Source organism: Ceratosolen solmsi, unplaced genomic scaffold, assembly GCF_000503995.2.
Source record: "Ceratosolen solmsi marchali unplaced genomic scaffold, CerSol_1.0 scaffold10, whole genome shotgun sequence".
Lineage (NCBI taxonomy): Eukaryota > Metazoa > Arthropoda > Insecta > Hymenoptera > Agaonidae > Ceratosolen > Ceratosolen solmsi.
Genome location: NW_011948412.1, coordinates 27,276,872 through 27,299,824, shown reverse-complemented (window position 1 = coordinate 27,299,824; position 22,953 = coordinate 27,276,872). Strand labels below are relative to the sequence as shown.

Genomic DNA, 22,953 nt, shown 5'->3' with positions numbered 1-22,953 from the left:
ATATACAATAAAACTAAATAAAATAAAAAATATCATCAGTGTTATTTTTTACATTTTATGTTAGCGTTTGTATTCTTGATAATAAATCATTTTATTTAGTATCACAGAATATTTATATTTACAAATTTATTAATAATCACATGATTTAATTTAAAAACTATTATCGTTATTGATGATAAACTTACTTATCTGCATAGCACAATAAAAATATAATTTCATATTTCAAAATATATTAAAATATTATTTTTATTTTATCAAAATAAAATTTATTTTAATTGAATTAGTAAATTATTTTTTCTTTTAGTTCCATAATATAAATTAATATTTTTCATTTTTATCATAATTTTTAGATGGATAGAAATACATTGAATCAAATAAATTTTAAACATTAATATTTAAATAAAAGTTAAGTAATATTATATCAAATATTTAATATATAATTAAAGTGCTTTGAAACAAAAAATTACATATTAAAATTTTATTCATACAAGTAAATAATTTTAGATAAATTTCTAAAAATTAAAATGAATATAGTTTTTGAAATTAGCCAATCGCATTTATTAGAATTATCTAAATTTGTAATGATGCTAATGTAAAAAAAAATGTTTAGGAAAAAAAAGAATTTATAAAAGAATTTATGAAACAAACAGATATAGTCTGATTCAATATTGATATTCTGTTACATATAGTATATAGGCTAGTGAAAAATTATAGTTTTACTCTAGGAAGCTTTAATTTATTACTTGTAAGCAATATTTTGCAGTTATTTTGATTGTATAAATATTATTTAAAAATTGATAGTCATATTAAATAATTAATATATTTGATAAAGTTATAATAAGTTGATTAATCTATTTTTGCGTTTTTGTTAAACAAATGAACGTCTCATATTTAGCGTTGCCATATGACATATTTTAAAACAATTATTATAATCCAAATACTAGTCTAATTTTTAATGCTTTATATTATTAAATTATTTTAAAAATTAACAAATCTTATTATCTACAAATGTGATTGGGGGTATTCTCTTACGCAGCCCAGAGAACTGGTCATTGCGATCAGTTTTAATTTAGTTGACTCTAAACTCTAATGGAAGATTTAATTTTTAATTTACAATTAAAAGTTTGTATTATTCCATTAATTATTGATTATCTAACTATTTATCTTAACTGTTTTAATATATTCTTAACTTACGAAATTTAAATTATAGCTTTTCACTGTTTAAATTCAAATTTTAATTATACTAAATTTAGTTAAAATAAATTTAGATACATTAATAATTACATAAATGAATATACTTCAACTAATACATAAATATATATGAATTAATCTGTTTTGAATAAACTTTACGTAAAAGACTCAACAGAATTAAATACTTCAAGCTGCTTATAAAAAGCATTGGTTTCTTCTCCTAATTTTTTTTTTTAATATTTACAGAAATTTTAATTTTATATAATAATATTAGTTTTATATAATATTATTAGAAACAAACTAGAAAAAAGAAAAAGAAAGAGAAACCGCAGTAGCATCGTTAATGATAACATTGATTTCATATATAATTTGAAAATTTGAATAATATAAATAAATAAGTTTAAGCACTATATTAAAAACTTAAATTATTGTATCTTGTTAAAAAATACAATATTATATTAATAGTTATAATTATAAAATTAGTAAATATAATGGCGAATAAATTCATAGGAATTGAAAATAGGTATAAAAGTTAATTATACTTTAGATATAATGATGTAAAACTTTCATAATTTAATAATTAATAATTACAACAATGATTAATTATTACTAAGATTTTTACAAGGTTTTAATATATGTGACTGCATTTGTAATTTATAAATGATATAAATAAAACAATCTTCTTATATACTTAGAAATATATTTTTATAGTAAGTAAAGTATTTACTTGAAAAAATTAAAATTGGGTTTAACTTCCAAATTTATTAGTTCAATTAATTAAGCAATATAATTGATTTTTACAATTGCATGTAATCATTTTTAGTTACTAAGTTATTAAATTATATTATTAAAACTATGTAATTTTTAAAGCCTTTTTGGAATTAAGATTTTATATAAAATAACACAAAGAAAGGTTAAACAAATAATTTTACAAATTTTATAATACTTGCCACCATCCCTGCATTTAAAGTATTTATTTAGTTATTATAAAGTTATGAATCTAATGTTTACTAATATCGTATTCACTAATATCATAATTATTTATAAGAAAACTTATATAAAGTTAATTATTATAAATAGTTATAAGGAATTTTTTCATTTCTAACTTCTTTCGAGTTCAAAGTTTAGAAAATATTTTATTTATTGGATTATTATATCAAATTTTCATCGGTTATATTATTTTAAACAGACAAAATCCTAATTTGAAACGTATATTATGAAAACATATAACAAAATTTAGATATTAGAGATTTTTTTTAATTGAAAAGTTTAATTTTTTATTTGAAAAATTAGAGAAAAAAATTAATCAAAAAGATCTCTAAATCTCACTTTTTTGAAATATGCGTACGTGCACGCACGTGTATTTAAATAAAGAGTTCGTACAGAGCCCGAGGGCCGCGAAAGAGATAGGAATCGTGATAAAAGTTTTGGGATCTTCTAATGAGACTACCACTGATTCTCTCTCATATATTTTACTATCACAGATCAATAATTCTAATACACTAAAGGAATGTATCATAACAATGTATTGTAGGAGTTATGTTTTATTTAAATATCTGAATTAATTATTTTTCTTAGAATATAATGAATTTTTAGCAAACTCTTTATAAAACTCAATATAAACTTGAACGTTTATTTGATAAGGATATTAACTGATGCGAGATTTACGAGTTATTACTTCGTTATTAGCTACTATTTTGTAGATTCGCAGAAACAGTGGATTATTACTATTATCCTATAGTAATAATTTATTTAATATATTAATATTTATAATACAAGTAATTATGCAGGAGCATGATCTATGTTACTAAAATATTGTATTACAATTAATTTATTTTATTGATTATGTGGTTAGACAAAATTTATATACATTTAAAATAATTGTTTTCCTCTTTAATATGAAAATTTACATAAATTAAAAGATTGTATTTACTTTTTATTTAGTTTTAATTTAAATTTTATTTTAACATTAAATTTAAATTTTAACAATTTATTTAGTTAATATACAAACGTAGACTAAATCTAATTTAATTTGAACTTTTTATTATTAATTTAACATTAATAGAGCAATTTTTTAACAATATTATTTCCAATGTTAATGAATCTACACTTTTAAATTATTTTTAAACAAAAATTATTAAAAATTATAAAAATTTAAACATTAAGAAAAAAATAATTGGTATATTATTAATATATTTCGTATTAATTAGAATTATTTCATAATAATTCTCTCTTATAAATACAATAAAAGATATTAAAAATGATAAATATCTTTCATTATCTATAAAATACACTTTTTTAAATATTCCCTGTAAATTTTGTAAATCAGATTATAAATATAAAGAATTTTGTAATAGAAGAGGTATTTAAAGATTTTCAGCACAATACTTTAATTAGAAGTATGTCCTTATTTTTAAAAAAAGTAGTTAAATTATTCTGTTGTTCATTGATCGTAAAAAATTAACCATTAGGTATAAAATCGTGTGTTAATACTTAGATACGTAAAACAATGGTCTAATACAAGGATAATTTCGTTCGTAAGTCGAGTTGCATTACATACACCAAACAATATGTTCTAATGATAATTTAGAATTTTAGATTATAATTAAAATTTTATATTACAAATTGAGCAAGATATAGTAAAATAGTATACGGCATATTAAAAGAAAAAAATCAAATTCGTTGTATATAATAATAAATTTCAATATATCTCATATAGCAACAAAATTTGAATTAAAATTTATATTTTTTGTAATGGTTTAAACAAAATATTCTTAACAATTTCAGATTAATTAAAAGATATCATTTGTACAAATTATAGAAATTTTAAGAAGTTGAAATACGGTTATAATATCTACACTTAAATTTTTTATACAAAAAATAATTGAATAACAATATTTTAATTATATGTACTATTAAAATAGTTGTAAATTTTTAATCGATAGTTATAATTTTTTATAAAACATGAAGCATTATTATGTTCTCACAAATGTTCAAACTATGCAGATAATAATGAAAAATGTACAAATATTTAATAGGTTAATAAATAATTAATATTATTATTGGACATCAAAATAATTTATTATATGCCATATATACAGAAAGTAATCTAATCGAAAGTACGGCCATATGTTCAGATGACTTTATTAATAATAATTTTATTCATAATACTTAGACAATAAAAATACGAACTAGAAATGAGATTTCTTGTGAAAATTGGAAATCACTGAAAATTTTGCAATATTGTTGTCACAACTAATGCAATAATATAAAATACATAAATACTACAAAATATTAATATCTATATTATTAATATACATAATTAATTTTATAAAATTATCTTTATTTGAAAAGAGAAAATATAAGCATAGTGAAAATATATTATTTTAAGTTACCATATGTTACGCATGTAATTACAATTGAATTATAATTCAATTAGCTAAAAAAAGTTTTTTTAACAATATTATAATAATAACAATATTATATGTAAATATATAAAATTGTTCTATTTTTCTGACTAAATTTTCATTTAAAAAATCTATATAAATATCTAATCGAACATGTATATTTAGTTGCTGTGTATATACATTGAAATCATCTTTGGACATGTTGCTTTGCCTACAACTACGATCAAATTTTCAAACATCAATGGACCACCACTATCATCCTAAAGTTTTTAGTATTTAAATATATTTATTAATAATAAAATAAGATATACATTTTATTTGATTGAATTATTTGTTTCTTTAAATTAACGTTGTATTAAATACAAGATCAGGTAAAATCAGACATACTTTTATAAAATTTATGTAATAAATTAATTGGATTTTGAAGAACAAAAAAACAATTACAGAAAAGTATATTTCACTATCAAAATAATCAAATTATATATAATGTAAGTATTCCAAACTTGTATTAATTCTTAGGTTGTATTATGTTTTTTATCGACTTAAAATTAAAATTATTATCAAAAGCAACAGATTTTTATTTAAATTGAATTGTTGCGTTAAATAATTACGTTAAATATAATTTATATAAAATTGATAATTATTATTATTAATATATTTCAAATTAATGTATTAAAACTTTATTAAAATTATTTATTTAAATTCTAGTCAGATGATTACTTGTAAATTACTTAAAAAATTAAAAAAAATTTAAAAATACTATTCAATCAAATAACTAGAATAAATTGTATAATATTCTACTTTCTAAAAAAAATTATATTTTGGTTATATAAAAACTTTTTTTTATATACTTTTTTGGATTTCTAAGTACTTCTTTGAGATTCTTTAAGCTCTTTATTTTCTAAAAATATTGTTATATATTAATACTTTATTAAGTATGAATGTGTCTGTTCAAAAAATCAATTCCACTAATCCGATTCGTCAGCCAAACTTGTAAAATTAATTTAGAAAAAACCACTAGATGTTGTGTGGAAAAATGCTGGACAAGTGAAGGATTAATGCACTGTTTCAATAATTAATACATTTAATTTTTTCTGCTATTTATTCCATTTATTTCAATTTATTTCCAAGTTTGAATAATCAACCGTGATGAGATTACAAATGACCCTTATATTTCTTAATAATCATGTGGCGTTGATATACTTTTATTGGAGAACTGGAGGATGATCAATTCCTTATTCTCTGCATGCAACTGGTGAGATTCTGATTTACTGTGAAAAGAAATAGGTTATAATCTATTGAATATTATCACTTGAGAGGTTATGATCCTTTGTTGTGCTCTGACCGAACACTACAATCTTAGTCGTGTCGTAACTTGACACGTGTTCCAATTGCCTCTGAATAATGGGCCGTGTGAGTGAGCAGGTGCCTAAATTAAAGGTTAGAGGAAATAAAAAGCCACTGCGTGGCGTCAACAGCTGATCCTGAGAGGAAATGTGCGCCACCAGAGTGGCGCGAATCGCTGATCGTTGGAGGAAATGAAAGCCAATGTGTGGCGTCAACAGCTGGTCTTGCCCTTAGAGCATGCATGGGAAACCCAATTAAATCGAGCTGGTCTTGCCCTTAGAGCATGCATGGGAAACCCAATTAAATTGGGTTCCCAACCGCTTCTGTTGGTATATTTGCAAACTCCAAGTGAGGAGGTACAGATTAAATAGTCTAAAATTAGTACTTATGTGTTCGGGATTGATGCAGTTCCATGAATTTCAGAAAAAGTAGGTCATACGCGCTGTGCGGCGTACGGCACGCACGCCTAAACCGGCACCGCACGCGCACTCGGGCGAATGTTTATAAACAAAACTCGACAAGTCCGAGCAATTTTTACGATCTGAAATCTAATATACTATCAGATCTCACAAAGAAAGAACGCCTACGAAATTTCTAGAAGCTTCGTTTTCTAACGTTACAAAGAATTTTCTGGAAAACGACTCGACGCGGCACTGTTGCCGGCGTTGCATCCGCTGCATGCATATTTAAATGCAGCTCGCCATGTGGCGACGCTCATTGTAATATGACTTTGCGTTCACTCAAGTGTAATTGCTGCTCAGTGTTTTTAGTATACTGTGAATACGATACGTGGCCATGTATTCGGCAGCATAGTTAAGAATACACGTGTGCATAAGAATAAGAAATCGGCAGATTAGATAGTGATTACAGTGAAGCCAATGGAATAGTAATCAAAGGGGATATTAATTACGCAGCAATCAATACACCTTGTCAGCAGTTTACAAGGTACCTCTTTTATATTAATAAATAAGCTAGTCACACCTCACATAAGAATAAAACGGGCAATTTCACATTCTCTCGATCGAACCAGCGCTTCGACCTCACACAGGCCCAAATAGTCAACAGGTGATAGAGCACGCTCTCTCGAAGCATCCCTTCGTTGTCGTGCATTCCCAAAACAGTCGACACAATTGACGCAACAAGTCAAGGTCATTATCAAGGCCAGGCTACGGTATATCGACTGATCGACCATCAATACATATCAATAAATCCTTCAGAGTTCTAAGGCTTATAATTAATGACACTTGTGTGTGACTAGTTCTTCCACTGCCCCTATAAATAATTAAAGACACAATTGATTACTCAATAAATTTCGATTAAACATATCATGTATAGTCATTGATAGATCAAGCATACTTGATTCAGACACCATCTTCTCATGCTGCCTCATAAGCACGATTGACTACTACATGAGCTGATACTTACAACAAAAGCATAACCTCAATTACAAGATACACTGTACCATCAAGACTACAAGGATGCACCCTCATTACCTCAATAGAATAATCTCTCTTTACACAATATTGCAATATTAATTATAATTATTTACAAATAATAAACATTGTTTTACTAAATACAATGATATTTTTCAGCCTTGTCAATTATTATTTCCTTTTAAAGTTATCCTACTGAGAGACTAATCCACTGAAGTATTGAATTGGTAGTTCGAGCCATAAACTAAACTTTTAAAATCGAACGTTATGATTTTGAAATTAATTGTAATTATAAATAAGTATGTTTATTTTTCTCCACTACATATTATTTTTATATAAAATATTATACTTTTATCAAAGCAATATCATTTTCTAAAAAGGTGAGTTATAGCGACATTGAAGCCCACTGATCATAAGTAATTATTCAAATCAAATAAAACGGTTCACAATTAATTAAATTATGTGATCCAGCAAGTATTCTAAAAGGAATAGTTTGTAAAATATCAAAACAATATTCAGACGTCAAAACATGGTTCTTTGAAGTTAAGGTTCCTGTACACCATAAATTTTCTTGTACTGATATATAAGGGTTCATTTCTATAATACCTACAACATAAGTAAATTCATCCATCTTTGCATTTTTAACATTATTGCTGATTAAAGGTTTCGTATTTATAAAACTATTACCTATAATATCAGATGTTTTTATATCAAATAAGTAATAATTATTATAAAATAATATTTATAATATTAAATAATTACAATTACAATATTATATTTTGTATTTTAATAAGAAGAATAGATTTTGACTGTTAAAAAACAAAAAATTCTTGATATCTATTAAAGGAATTGGTTTTTTTTATTTTTGTTACAATTATCTAATAAATATAACATTTATTAATAAAATATAATTATTAAATTACTTTAAAAGTAAAAGGACTTCAATATATGCAGTGACAAATCGTATTGAGCAAAAATTTCAGTTGATAAATAGCACTAAAACAGAAAAAAGGTTAAAAATTATTTTAAAAATTTGAACCACGGTTTTCATTTAAAAATATTCTTATTTTTTTGCAGAACACAAACTAAATATTTTTTAAAATATTTATAAATTATATCTACACTAGTTATCAATTATGTAAGTAAAAATTGTACTTATTATAAATTATATATAAATAGTATATATTCATAGATAATAAATTTGATATAAAATTTCATTCATTTATTTAATCAAATAAGTTTAGTATTTTTTCATATTTTTCTATCGTTATATTAATTTTTTTATTTATTTAAATTTTTGTTTTAATATGCAACATTATGTATAGAATATGTTATATAAATATTGTAGAATTTATTAATTGGAACTGGTGTGTCAATCTTATTTGTTGAAATACTAACAAATTTATTTTATAAAATAAATAAATTATCTTAATTGCATTACATTAAATGTGCAAAATATTCAAGTATAAATGGGAAAATTCATGAATCATATCTATTAAAAAAATGTACCCTTGAACAAATAAAAATTATATAATTATATAATCTACTAATAATAATTGTATAATGAATAATTAAAACTATAAATTATTAAGGTAATAAATATGTATAGTTTGTTTAATATTAATTAAATTTATATGTATATGAAAACTATTTTTTCATAAAAATTTAAATTTCTATTATAAAATATTATTTGAAAATTTTATCAAAATTTCATAGTAAATTATTCAAATACACAATTTAACAACAGTATTATAAAAATATCCATTTAAAATTTAATGAGTTTTGCATATTTGCTATCATTCTCAAGATCAAATGCATCAGTCTTTATCTTTTAAAAATATGGGTTATATATTTACATATTGAGAGTTTAAAATAAATAAGGTTTAGGAATTAATCGCATTTATTATTATATATTGTTTTTGGTGTATATCGTTTAAAAAATTTATTTTCTGTTAATTTATGTTTTGCGAATTCTTAATAAAATTCAAATAAAATAGAAATTTATTTTATTCATTTACTGCATATTCACTGTTTATTCACTACAGTTTATTCTCTGATTATATATAGTATTACTATGTTATATATAGTATCGCATGATATATAATCATGCAATTTATTATTTAAATACTGTTTTCAAGCATGACATGGCAACAACGACGACGTTGGTTGAAATGATTGTTAGGTAATTAAAAATAAAGTATTTGCTAAATTTAAAATAATTTAAACAAATTTAGAATATTATTTTATAAAAATTATTTAAACATTCATTTCTTGGAAAAATATATATCATATAATGGAAAATAAAAATAGAATGAAGAAAGAAAATAAAAATAAGTACATATAGTGTTAGAGCTTGTGTGTGACTAAATGTATTTTTTTTTAAGTTCTAAAAATTCTATCATATACAATTGTTTTAATCCAGATTATTACAATATTTCAATATTATTTGTAACTAAGTATTAATTTAAGTATTGAAATATTCTTACAAATTAATATAATACGAATAAAAATATTTTTTTTACTTCATATGTAGAAATTTATATATTGATATATATATATATAAGGACTATTTATACATATATAAGTGCAATCATGTTGAATTGTTATGCATAAATGTATATTATAAGTAATATTTGGTCTTAATATATATTATACAATTATTTGAATCTTAAGATCTAGTATTGGATAATAATGAATATTTTTGTACGTGTTATTTATGGATTTCAATACATTTATCTTTTAAATAATTATAAGACGTGCCTCCACTTTTATATTCATTATTAGAACAAATTTATTAATTACATCTTTACATTATCGACATAATTAAATACAGTAACGCATATATGAATAAAATCAATTTATAATATTATGTACAATAAATTATTTGTTTATAACAGCAGTATAAGAAAATGAAAATATATTGTATAACTACATATCTTGAAACCAGTTTTGAAGATTCTATATTTCTTGTACACATTTTTTTTAATAAACTCTTTAAAAATTAAATTTAAATAATAAATTCTAATAAATTTGTTCTATTTTAGCTGTAGCCATAATTATAATAAATTAATTTTCTTAAAATATAATTATCATGAATATTCCTAAGTTAATAGATATCCAAATTTTGAACATAATTTTAACATATTATTTTAATTATACAATTTTTAATTCATACAGATTACAATTTCATAATTTATTGCTATTATACAGACAGAATTTTTCATATTTGTGATGCTTGAATTTTTAAAATATATAATATTTCAACTTTTACATACTCGCATTAAACTAATAAACCTATCGTGGTTTTTAATTAGACAACTTTATTAAAAATATATAAAAAATTTTTTATGTAGTAATTTACATCTTCTACTATTAGCTTATCTGGTAAATAAAACTATTGTAACAAGGATTGTATGGTTGATTTTTCGAGTTATGTGTCTACACTGATTGAATATATGGCTGTAATGAAGAATAATGAAAATAATAAAAATAACGAAATACTTATATTAAAAGCTTTTAATTTACAATTCATTTATAATATTTAAAATATGGAAAAAATTTCAATAAAGTTGCATTTTAATATGAAAACGGTGTTATTCTAGTTAAATTTCCGTAAATATTTTAAAAGATACTCTTAATTACAGCCACTTATAGTTGCTCATTTTTTTATTAAAGCCAATTACTTTATTAAATAATAGCTGATGTAAATTTTATTATGCAAAATAGATATTTACAAATTATATTACCTCATTTTATGAATATTTCTATTTTCCAATTGATTTTTTACATTTTTATCTTCTGTTTATCAATAATAATACATGGTACTGTTTTACCAATTTATAATTTATAGATTTTACACGAACAGAATTAATAGATAATATTATTTTGTGACTATTATAACAAAGCATCTTCATTACGTTTGTCATCATTTGAATAAATCCTTTCCTTATAGTTTTCTTTTTCTTTTTCCTTATTCTTTCCTTATAGTTATCGAATTAATATTTTATGGATGCAATAATAGATACAAGTTTTATTAACAATTACGAATCTAATATTCTGTTATTATTTACTCAATATACGAATTGTAATTAAGGCAAAAATAAATATATTTTGCCGATTTTTATAGTTTATATCTTCCTAATGTTTATGTGATAATGACCTAAATGAGATGATTTAGTTTGTTTTATAACATTAGTGAGGAATAAAATTGGTAGTTGATCACAATGTTTGTTATCACCTACTGTTAATATATAATAAAAAAGAGTATCTGTAAAGTTAAATAACGAATAGTATATGATTTTTGTAAAAATGCTATATTTACATTAAATCTCTATTCTTGTTTTTATTTATTATTTGACAAGTTTAAGCTTGAGTACTTGCAGACGGATAGATAAATGTTTAATGACTATATGTAATGTTAAATTGATATTACTTCCGTGGATTTTTTTTTCTGAAACTTTATTTATGTTACATCATTATACATTATGTTAAATTACAAAATTGTTTATTAACTAATTTATATGGAAATATTTAAAAATATATTAAAAATATATTAATAAAGTGAAAATTAATATAAGTACTACTTGTCCTTTTAAATTAACAGTATCCCCTTTTTAATATTTTTATAAATTTGAAATGTTCAATTATTCAAAATCTATCAATCATTTATACATATGCTGGATCCGACTATCTAGAAAACCCTGTTCATTTTCATAATAATTTAAATATTGGTCCTTTAGCAATCATGGTTAGTCATTTGAAAATGCCAAACTTAAAATAAATTATTACAATTACAATAAAAGATGCATATAGTAAAATATAAAAATTTATATCATATTAAGAATGAAGAAAAATTCAGAATATCAAATAACATATTAAATTTTTAAATTATACATTTTTATTTAAAATTTGAAATTAACTGTATATTGTAACTTATAAAAAGTATCTTTGCACACTTATATACACATATTTACATACATATAAATAATTTAAGTATTTGTACTGATAACTTACGTATGCTTTTATAAAACATAATTATAGGAGCTCAGGCATTAAACGGTACATTATGAGAATTAGTAAAATTTTGCTTTTTTATTAAATTTTATTATTGAAGTTGAGATTTTAAATGATATTTTATGAGAATTAATAAAAATTTAAATAAAGGATTAATAATCAGTTTTTTAATAACGTAAATCGTGCCCCATTTTATACTGTTGTATATTTTATATTCTTGTTTTTAATTTTTAATATTTTAAATTATATAGGTTTTAATTTATGTTTATATCCTTATTCATTACGCTATATCATGTGTACATAATTTAATACAAAGCACGCCTTGCGTTATTACTAATTGTGTAAGTATCGTTTAGGATTTTAATGGAATTTTTTTATATTTAAATTTATTTAAAAATAAAATATTCCATGTACTATTGCCTGACATTTAGTAAAATATTATGTGCGTTATAAAAGAAAATTTTACATATAAAAATAGAAGAAAAATATATTTAAAAGATTGATTTTATTAAATGTGTTATTATATATATTATTAATATCATTAAAATATGTGTATAAAGTAAAAAATAAATATATTAATTATGAACCATTCAAGTATTATATATTGCTATAAAGATAAAATTATAGTTTATCTTTTTTTACAAAAAATTAATTAGCATATTTGACGTTAGATATTCTATATAACATTATGTATGCTTAGTCATTCATCGGTCAGAACGTTCGATAACTTGGGAGATTAGAATTTCCTTCCATTGTTTTTATTATAGAATATTCTACAGAATATCACCAATTCTAAACAAATATTATATGTACTGGAACGCTTCGTACACATAGTCATATTTTAACAGCTTCACATTGCTTAAATAAATGTCACTATTACGAAATCCAAATAGTGTTTATAGCACTTGGTTTATAAAATCATACTGTATGCAATATAATGTCGTGGATATCCTATAATCAATGGATTATAAAACATCATGTGATTCTAGAGCATGAAGTAAACGATATTGTTGTTATAAAGGTAATAAATTATTTTCAAAATACAAAATACAAAATTAAACAATTATTATTACATGAATTTGGCTTAAATGTCCTTAAACTTAATAAATAAATTTTTGTAAATGATTTTTTAGTTGACTGATGAAGTTGTTCGAATTTAAGGGTTTCTTTTATGGCTTGAACTGCTAATTCAATAGTTCAGTGGATTAGCCTCTCGTCATGATAACTTAAAAGGAAATAATAAATGGAAGGGCTCAAAAATATGATAATAATATTGCACTGTTGTTGAGAGAGAGAATTATTCTATTGTAGTAACGAGGATGTTTCCTTGTGTTCATGATTATTGTAGATTGTATGGATATTGCTATGTATCTTGAAAGTTGAAGTTATGCTGATGGTTGTAAATATCAGCCTGTGTAGTCGATCATGCTCATGAGGTAGCATGAGAAGATGGTGTTTAAAATAAGGTATGTTTGGTAGAAATTATGACAATACTAATGGTGTTGAATTTTGATGGAGGTTGGTACATAATCAATTATGTCATTAGTTATTTATGGGAGCAATAGAAAAGACTAGTCACACGTAGGAGTCATAAATTACAAACATTCGAGCATTGAAGGCTTGATGAAGATGCATTTATTGTCGATTCTTCTATGAATTGTCTGGATTTGTCAATGTAATTTTATGAAACTCAATTTGCTCGTGTGCGACTAGCTTATTTAAATAATATAAGAAATGTGTACCTTGTAAGTTACCGACAAGGTATGTTGATTTTCTGCATGGCTGCCATGCCCCCTTTGATTACGATTCCAACAGGCTTCACTGTAAAATCACTACCTAATCTTGCTGATTTAATTTTGATAATCCACGTGCGATTTTAAATTGGTTGCCGAATATGCGGCCACGTATCGTCGTCACAATATATTAAAACACTGATCGGTAATAACAATTAAGTGAGCGCGAGGTAGTATTACAACGAGCGTCGCCGCATGGCGAGCTGCCCTTAAATATACATGCAGCAGGATACAACGAAAACTTCTTTGTCGCGTTGAAAACGAAGCTTCAACAAAATGTGCATATACTTTTTTTATTTGTAGTAAGACTGCAAAAATATGAACTTATTATGTATACAAAAATTGAAAATAAGATAAGTAGTAAAGAACGAAAATCTTGTTATGTATGCATAGACGAAAATAACTGTCACTTTCCTTATGATACTCGAGTGACGCGTTCAAAAGTTCCCATATAGAAGTATTTTTGTAAATTAGCATAATCGGAAAAAGATTTTCTTATATCTTTAATTCCATCACATTCATTATATAGTAATGAAATATATATGTTATATTTGTTTATTGTGTATATTATGTATATAAATATATACGTATATTTATATTACATGTAAAAAATACAGTAATGAAATATACTCACATTAATTAAATAATGTAAACTAATACAATAAACTACTATAAATTACTTTATTGTTTTGTATTTCTTATTTTTTTATAAGATATTAGAACAAATATAAATTAAAATACTTTTGATAGTTATTTTAACATCTCCATTGCTATATTTAGTTAACATTTAGTAAATTTTTATGTTTAAACGTTACATTACACGTTATTAACCGTATTGCTGCAATATTCAAAGTTACAAATATGTACTATTAATATCGATGATATAATACTATTATGTCATAAAAAAAATTATTTGACAACCGAAATTTCAGTTTTGAGAAATCCTATTACGTAGAAAGGAGATTAAATATTTTAGGTACAATTAGGTAGTTGATAAACCAAGTTACAATTGCAGTATCATAAATTCGGCTTTTCTATTCCACATAACAGCTTCACATGGGAAGAACTTTAAAGTCCTGTTTTTTTCATCAAGGCAATGAAAGTCAATCACTATTGTAAAATAATTATAATGTTTATTATGTCATCATTTAATCATCTTCTGTACATCAGTTATAATACATTTAAAACTAAAAGCTCTATTATCATATATTTAATCACTATGCTAAACAAAATATTTTCAATAAATCAACGTTTCATAAAATATACAGAATTTTACGATAAATATTTTTAATTTTTTATACAAATTTCAATTCAATTAAAATTTTATTAAAAATAGATATTTATTTGAATAATTTCATAATTCGAATAGGTTCATTTAAAATGTTTAATTTAGTAATAACATTAGTTTTAATACATAAAGGAATATGTTGAATGAAGCAAGAGGAAATTCATTGATTATTTTTAGAAGTACAAGTAATAGAAATTTAGTAGTATCCATACTGTTTACATTAAAACATTGGATTCAAATACACCATCTAAGCAAACATAAAACAAAAATATCTGAGATAAATTATTTAATTTATATTGAAATATCAACTAAATATATTGATATTATTAAAATGAGAATTTGAGAACAATGCTTTAAAATATATTAAAATTAATTCAATGCCTCTGAGATGAACTACATGAAATAAAATAAAAATACACTTAATTAAAATTTTAATTACATTTGGAAATATATCTATTATAACAAAACATGAAAAAAACGAAAAAGAAAAATGCAGCTCAAAACTGGAATAGTTGAACAAATCAGTATTTATGTAAGAGAACAATTAAAGTGGAAGATATAAAATAAAATTTTCCAACTCATGATTTCCAATTACTAATGTTCATACTAAGCATTTATATAACCTAATTTTTTTTGTGAATTAAACGATCGCATAATTTTTTATATAATGCTATACCAAAAATCTTGCCTGTATATAGTTCAGCATTTCTTGTGCAATGCATATTCTCAGTTAAATCTTACATTTTAACTAATTTTCAATAATTAATATGGAATATGCTAAGCACATATAATATTGAAATATTAATACTAATTAAGTCCACAAAGAAGTCGGCATCATTCCTTCAACTGTACTAGCAGCTGGTTTCAATGTTTCGTTACTTAGGAAATTTAATGGCATATCTACCAAATGACCCTGAAAAATATTATTGATAATATATCTGTTAACTTTAATTAATTAACTGCTTAAAATATATTATTGAAATATTTATAAAACAGTTAATTTATGAAAATAATTATACTAATTTATTATCGTTCTCTTAAAAATGTAAGATTTTAATGCACTACAAAAAATAATTTTGTTTTTATTTCTTTCATATTTTTTGAATATTAATTTTTCATTAATAATATTTTTATAAGCTTACTTTGATATTATTTAACATTTGTTGTGCTAAAATTGGATTTTTTAAACAAAGAGGAATTTCATTTTGATATTGCTTTAAAATTGAAAAATTAACGACTTTGTTAGTTGGAATGCAGTTGAACACATTTTCAAAAATTTCTGTATTTTTTTTACTTCTTTTGCACCAAATATCACGATAAAATGATTTTTTAATAATATCATCAATATTAATATTTTCATTTGACCATAAAAGACCTAAATGTTCACGGAATAGTTGCTTTCTAAGAGATCCTGCAAATTTTCCGCAATAAAAAGGTACATCATTCATTCTACCATGACTGAACTCTGTATCCTAAAATAATATAACTCAATTTTTATATAAATTTATTTATATATATATTTATATATATTTAGATTTTTATATAAATTATATAGTTTTTCTTATTATTTAAAAAATATATTTTTTAATATTAATATAGATTAATATATTAAGAAAAACAACGATTAATTTTGAAAATTGTTTTATATATTATATGTAATATAGTTAAAATAAATTATTTGTTTATATTTATTTCACGTATTCGTGTAAATAAATACGTTCATAAAAAATTTATAGATATTAGATAAAACTAAAAGTATATTTTGTAAAATTTATATAAATATTAACATACGAAATAAGTTTGCTTATCGTATAGATACAAAATGAAATATGTTAGTACTTAATTTGATATTTATTTTTTTTTTAATAAACTTACATGAATTATAACAGCAATTTCACTATCTCTAGTAGCAATCATACTTCTATCATTAATATTTGCAGAACCGCAAATCACAATATTATCATCAACTATCATTAATTTACTATGCACATAAATAAGTTCTGTAACCATTGTACCATTAAGCATTGAGTGAGTTCTCAAACCATGGAATGTTATATATTCACTAGGATCTTCAATACCAGCATCTAGTAATTGATTTAAAATTGCATCTTTTCCCCTAAATTAAAATAAAACACGCATTTATGTAAAACAAATTAACTAAATTAAGATATTTAACTATATAAATTATAAATTATGTTTATATTATGTTTACTATTACAATTTAAATATATGATAGATTAATAAAATTTATTTTAAAAATAAAATCAATGTAAAAAATTGTACCTTGATATAGAAGTATAATTCCAATGAGTTATTGCTCGCAGAGCTGAACCTGTCGGTCCTCCAACTTCACCTTCAAAACCAGGTAATAGAGGCATAATTACAAATACACGAAATATTGAATTTTCACGATGTGCCCTAAGAATCCTTTTTAATAAAGTTTCACCGATTCTGTTTTTTACTATTGAATTATCCAATGTGGCACAAGTAATAAAAAACTGATTTTCTATATAAATATATCTATTCAAAAATAACAAATTTTTTATATAAAGTAAGAGAAAAAGTTTACTTATTATATCATAAAATGCAACACTATTATTATTTTATTTAATGGAAATTTTAATTTACAATATTATTGTAGCTATACATATACTTAAAGCATTAACGTACCTTTCTGCTTTAGTAATAGCATGAATATAAGCTTCATGTATACTCTGCTCTATAGTATCAGATTCAAGAAAACCAGCAGACCAAGAACTGACAGACCTTAGTACCTGACATTTTACATTCTGCATTTGGTTTTCTTCGGGATATGAAACATAATTTTTACAATCTTTGTATGATTTCGGAAGCAAAAATGGGTATGCTGCATTTAACTTAGCTTTCTCAAGCTGTAAGTAGATTAATTAACAATGTATTAAGTAAAATAAAAGAACTATTATATTATAAAGTGTTATATCAGTAAAGTAATATAAAAAACTAATAATTATATAACTTATTGTAAATTATTAGATAAAGTATAAAAATATGTATAATAAAGATAGTTTTATAAATGCTACATACATTACCTAAAATATAAAGAATTACTAAAGAATATAGCAAATCAATTTTCAAAATTTATGAAAATTTAGAAATGAATTATATAATATATATATTATTCTAAAATTAAAAAACTAAAATTATTTATCAAAATAAAAATACAGCTTATCTTCGTGAATAATAAACTATTAAAGATCAAATATTGACGAGGTATCGTTAAGAATTCATGCTAACATAACAAAAATCGGCCGATAATACTATACATAATTTATTTAAAATTAAAGTTTTTTAAAAAAAAATTTAAAATAACTGGGAAAAGTTTAAATAGTTGTCACTATTATATATGATTCATCAATATAATTGCACAAATAATTAACAGCAACTACTATATAATAGCTAATATAAATGATCTTAACATGTCTATTAAGATTTATAAAATATGTACAACCATAAGTACTAATGTTTGTAAATAAGATGTATTAATTTGTAAAAAAATATAGTAAAAATATGTATTTCTTTGTTCATAAATGTTTAGATTATACGTTTGAAATCGAAATTTTGTTTGTTTACTAAGAATAAGTGTACTTTATAATAATGAATTCGAACTTAATAGTAACTTATAAAATTAAAGATTTTTATTTGATTTCTATAGAAAAATATACCGAATACTTTAACTAATATACATTATTTATATGTACATTTTGTAAATTATTTTATATTACACTAATTAGAGAATATATTATATTAGAAAATATAAATTAACATACATTTGTTCAGTGCGTTTTTAGTAAAAAATAATAACTAGCTGCGATTCATTTGTACTAGTAATAATGCATACAAAATTTAATAAATAAAAAGACAACTTTAATACTACGATCTTTATGTATCTATATATTTGTATATAGTAAATTGAACTTTAAGCTAACAAATATCATTTTCACAGATTGTAGTATTTTATAGTATGTTTCTTATTTCATTTAAAATCGAATTATACAAATTATACAATTATACAAAAATTATACATTTCATGTCAAAATTGAAAGATAAAATAAATTAGATTTTAAAAATTATATTAGTTCTAGACTTTAATGCACATAGGTACATATAAATACAATAACAAATATTTGTATTTTTTATAAATATTTTTTTTCAATTTGAGCAAATAAAAATTTAGTTTACCTTGATGGCATTCCATCGCTGAATGAAATGTCTTGCAATGTCTCTGGCACTTGCGCCCTGTACCATAATTCCAACATCATGCCAGGGCATTCGTGGTGTGGTAGTACGATCGACGAGATCTTGATACGGACTTTCAAGATTGTTAAAATCCTTCACAATAAAATTCGTGTAATCTTTACCGATCCATAATTTTGTGTTACTTGGTATCTTGAAGATTTCATCACAATTAAGCTGCATGCTTTGTTCATCATTGGATAATGTTTGCATGGATGAACTGTGAAATAACACATATTTAAAATCTAATAACATAAAATAAAATAAAAAAATACTTGAAATATTTAAAAAATAACGTTTTAATTAAAATGTATCCATATTTATTTTAATTTATTTAAATTCAATTATGAAAAAATTGAAAGTTGTATAAAATTATTTGTATTCATTAATTATTATAAAAATAATTTTTTTTATTATGTAAATATAAAATAAAAACAAATTTTTTATATATGAATTAATTATATAACTTTAAGATAAAAAAAATTATGTATACAAAACTTTTGTGATTAATAAAATTTTATATAATTTACTAATTAATATTTCAAAACATATATAATACATTATTATTTGTTAAAAATTTTACCATTATTTAAAAAGTATTATTTTTAACAAAAATAAACCTACTTATTTATTATATTTTCCTCATCATCACTACTTATTTCATGTGGATTATAAACCATATTAATCCACTCACGTCTTTTTATTTTAACATTATGCTTTACTTTGTCTACCGTTGTTTTTGCCCTATTAAATAAATTCTTTCTATTTGGATTTGGAGTATTACATTTTAAATGTTCAAATTCTTCAGATAGAGAAAGGAACATAGAATCGTTCGGATTATGAGATATCTCAGATTTCATTTGGCGTTGGTTGCTAAAAATTTCTCTATAAACATTTTAAAATTAAAGATAAATATTATTGAAAATATTTTTCTGTTAAATTAAATTTTTTTCAAAATAATATATTTTAATTATAAATATTTGTCAACTTACAATATAGGTATACATTTGGTAGTAGCCATTGCAACTGTATTAGTTGCTATTGCTAAAGGTAAAAGTACATGATTTTCAACATTGCCTGTAGAAGGAAATCGTTTACTGCTTGTATTGATTACCTTACCTTTTGATGGGATGTATATCGAAGATAAATGAGTAGAACCTTAAAAATATAATAATAAAACTACTTATATAAATTAATGTCGTTAACATCAAGTACAATCTAACATTTTAACATTATAAAATGTATTTGATAAATTGTAGGCAATGTTTATAAATACCAACTATTTTATTATAATATTATAAAAAAAGACGTTTAAAAGATATTAATCTACAAACATACGTTAGAAGACATCAAAATGAAAAAAAAATAAAACTTAACAAATATTCGAATATTTCCATTTTCTTTTTCTTTTCAATTGGTTTATTAATTATATTAATGTCACTTTAGAAATAATTACAACTATGCTATTGTATATGATTTTTTGAAAATAAAATATTAATTTTTAATTTAATAATATTTCTTTAATTAATAATTTGATGAAAAAACATATATATTAAATTTTTAGCAATTAAAGGATTTTTTAAATGAAAATTGTTGAAAAAATTAAAATTCAAATCCAAAAATTTGTACTTAAAATTAGATATTTAATGTTTTAATCGCAAGATAAAAATGATTCAAAAATAATTTTAAATTGACAACTTGTAAAGAATCTACCTAGATGCAGTAAGAAGACTATCTTATATCATATTAATATTATATTTAATATCAAGATACAATAGCGAACAGAGATTATACATTTCATTTATACTTAATTATTTTTAATTACACAAAAATTAATCTGAATAACTAATTTAATAATTATGTATCAATTAATTTACTACATTAATAAAAAATTATAATTTTAAATAATTATATTAAAACCATAAATTTATTGACAAAGATATTTATTACAATTTTTTATTAAATTATTGTTACACTTATTTCATGATGCTAATAATTTTTGAGAAAAAATTAATTCATAAAATGTATTTTTTAATATTCAAAATATTTGAATACCTTTAATTAACTTTCTTATAAAATAACTCTAAAATTTATTATTTTTTTACTTTAATAAAATAGTAGATAAAATATAGTAGATAAAAGACATTTTTAAATAATATTTTATGAATAGTTGAACCATTGTTTAATGTAAAATATATATTGATAATCCAGAGAATCTAATAATCAACATTTAACTAATATTTATTATATAATATACCTATGAAATTCTACAATCGCACATTAATTTAAATAATTTTTACTAAAAGTAAATTTTTCAATCATATCTTTATTTTTGAAACTTAGATACCTACAGAAGTCATCTAAATTTTCTAAGTTTGAAAAGAATAAGAATATGGATATTTATATATGTTATATGTGTACCTATGTCTGTTAGTCTATGTTCATTATTATCCCAACGTCCATAACATAGATCGATTCCACCGAGAAATGCAGTACTTTGATCAATGATAATTATTTTCTCGTGATGTGCCCAAAGAAAAATTCCAACCCTTGCATGATCTGGATGCCTTAATACTTTTATATTTTCGGGACACTTTTCTACTAAACGCTGCTTGCTATAAAAACTATTTATTCCCAGAGCTAATTCCACTTCTTTATAGATCATTATGAATATTTTAATGCCCGCCAGCTATCAAATACATAAAGAAAAAATATAAAATACAAACATGAAATATCCAGATTTCTATGCATTCTTTTTTGTATTCTTCAAAAAATTAATGAATTATAGAAATTAAAACAATTTGTTTGAATTTTACTGAATACAGATAAAAAAGAAAAGATATGTAATCACGATAGTATATTATTTTAGCAAATTTGATTCTATATAATCAAAATTTTTTTTATTTGTATTTTGTTTAATACTTAATTTCATATTTAATACAAATTTTACATTAATACTTTAATAAAATAAATCATTTTTTTTTAATATTATATTTATAATATAAAATACATATTTTATAGAAAAAATTATGGAATTTTAATAATTCACAATAATAAAAGAAATTAATTTTTAATTATATTTATTGAATTATAATCATATTTGTGTAGCTCACCTTTATTCCTTTATTGCCATAAAAATTATATATTATTAACACATTTATAAAATTCAATAAATAACAATAAATACTTGTATAAAGTACTTACCGCTC

The 22,953-nt window shown here is 22.1% G+C and overlaps 1 protein-coding gene across 1 annotated transcript in view; it reads right to left on the bottom strand.

Moving 5' to 3' along the window:
- Positions 1 to 16,016: 16,016 nt before the first annotated feature.
- Positions 16,017 to 22,953, bottom strand: part of Pld (Phospholipase D) — a 10,726-nt gene continuing 3,789 nt past the window's right edge. The window contains exons 6-15 of the mRNA XM_011501704.1: positions 22,923 to 22,953; positions 22,166 to 22,433; positions 20,737 to 20,902; positions 20,369 to 20,629; positions 19,691 to 19,964; positions 18,143 to 18,363; positions 17,756 to 17,992; positions 17,348 to 17,588; positions 16,615 to 16,944; positions 16,017 to 16,385 (exon numbers count right to left, since the gene is read on the bottom strand). The exon at positions 22,923 to 22,953 is cut by the window's right edge and continues 220 nt beyond it. Coding sequence (XP_011500006.1) covers positions 16,284 to 16,385; positions 16,615 to 16,944; positions 17,348 to 17,588; positions 17,756 to 17,992; positions 18,143 to 18,363; positions 19,691 to 19,964; positions 20,369 to 20,629; positions 20,737 to 20,902; positions 22,166 to 22,433; positions 22,923 to 22,953 — 2,131 coding nt within the window. The 3' untranslated portion in view covers positions 16,017 to 16,283. The remainder of the gene's footprint in view (positions 16,386 to 16,614; positions 16,945 to 17,347; positions 17,589 to 17,755; positions 17,993 to 18,142; positions 18,364 to 19,690; positions 19,965 to 20,368; positions 20,630 to 20,736; positions 20,903 to 22,165; positions 22,434 to 22,922) is intronic.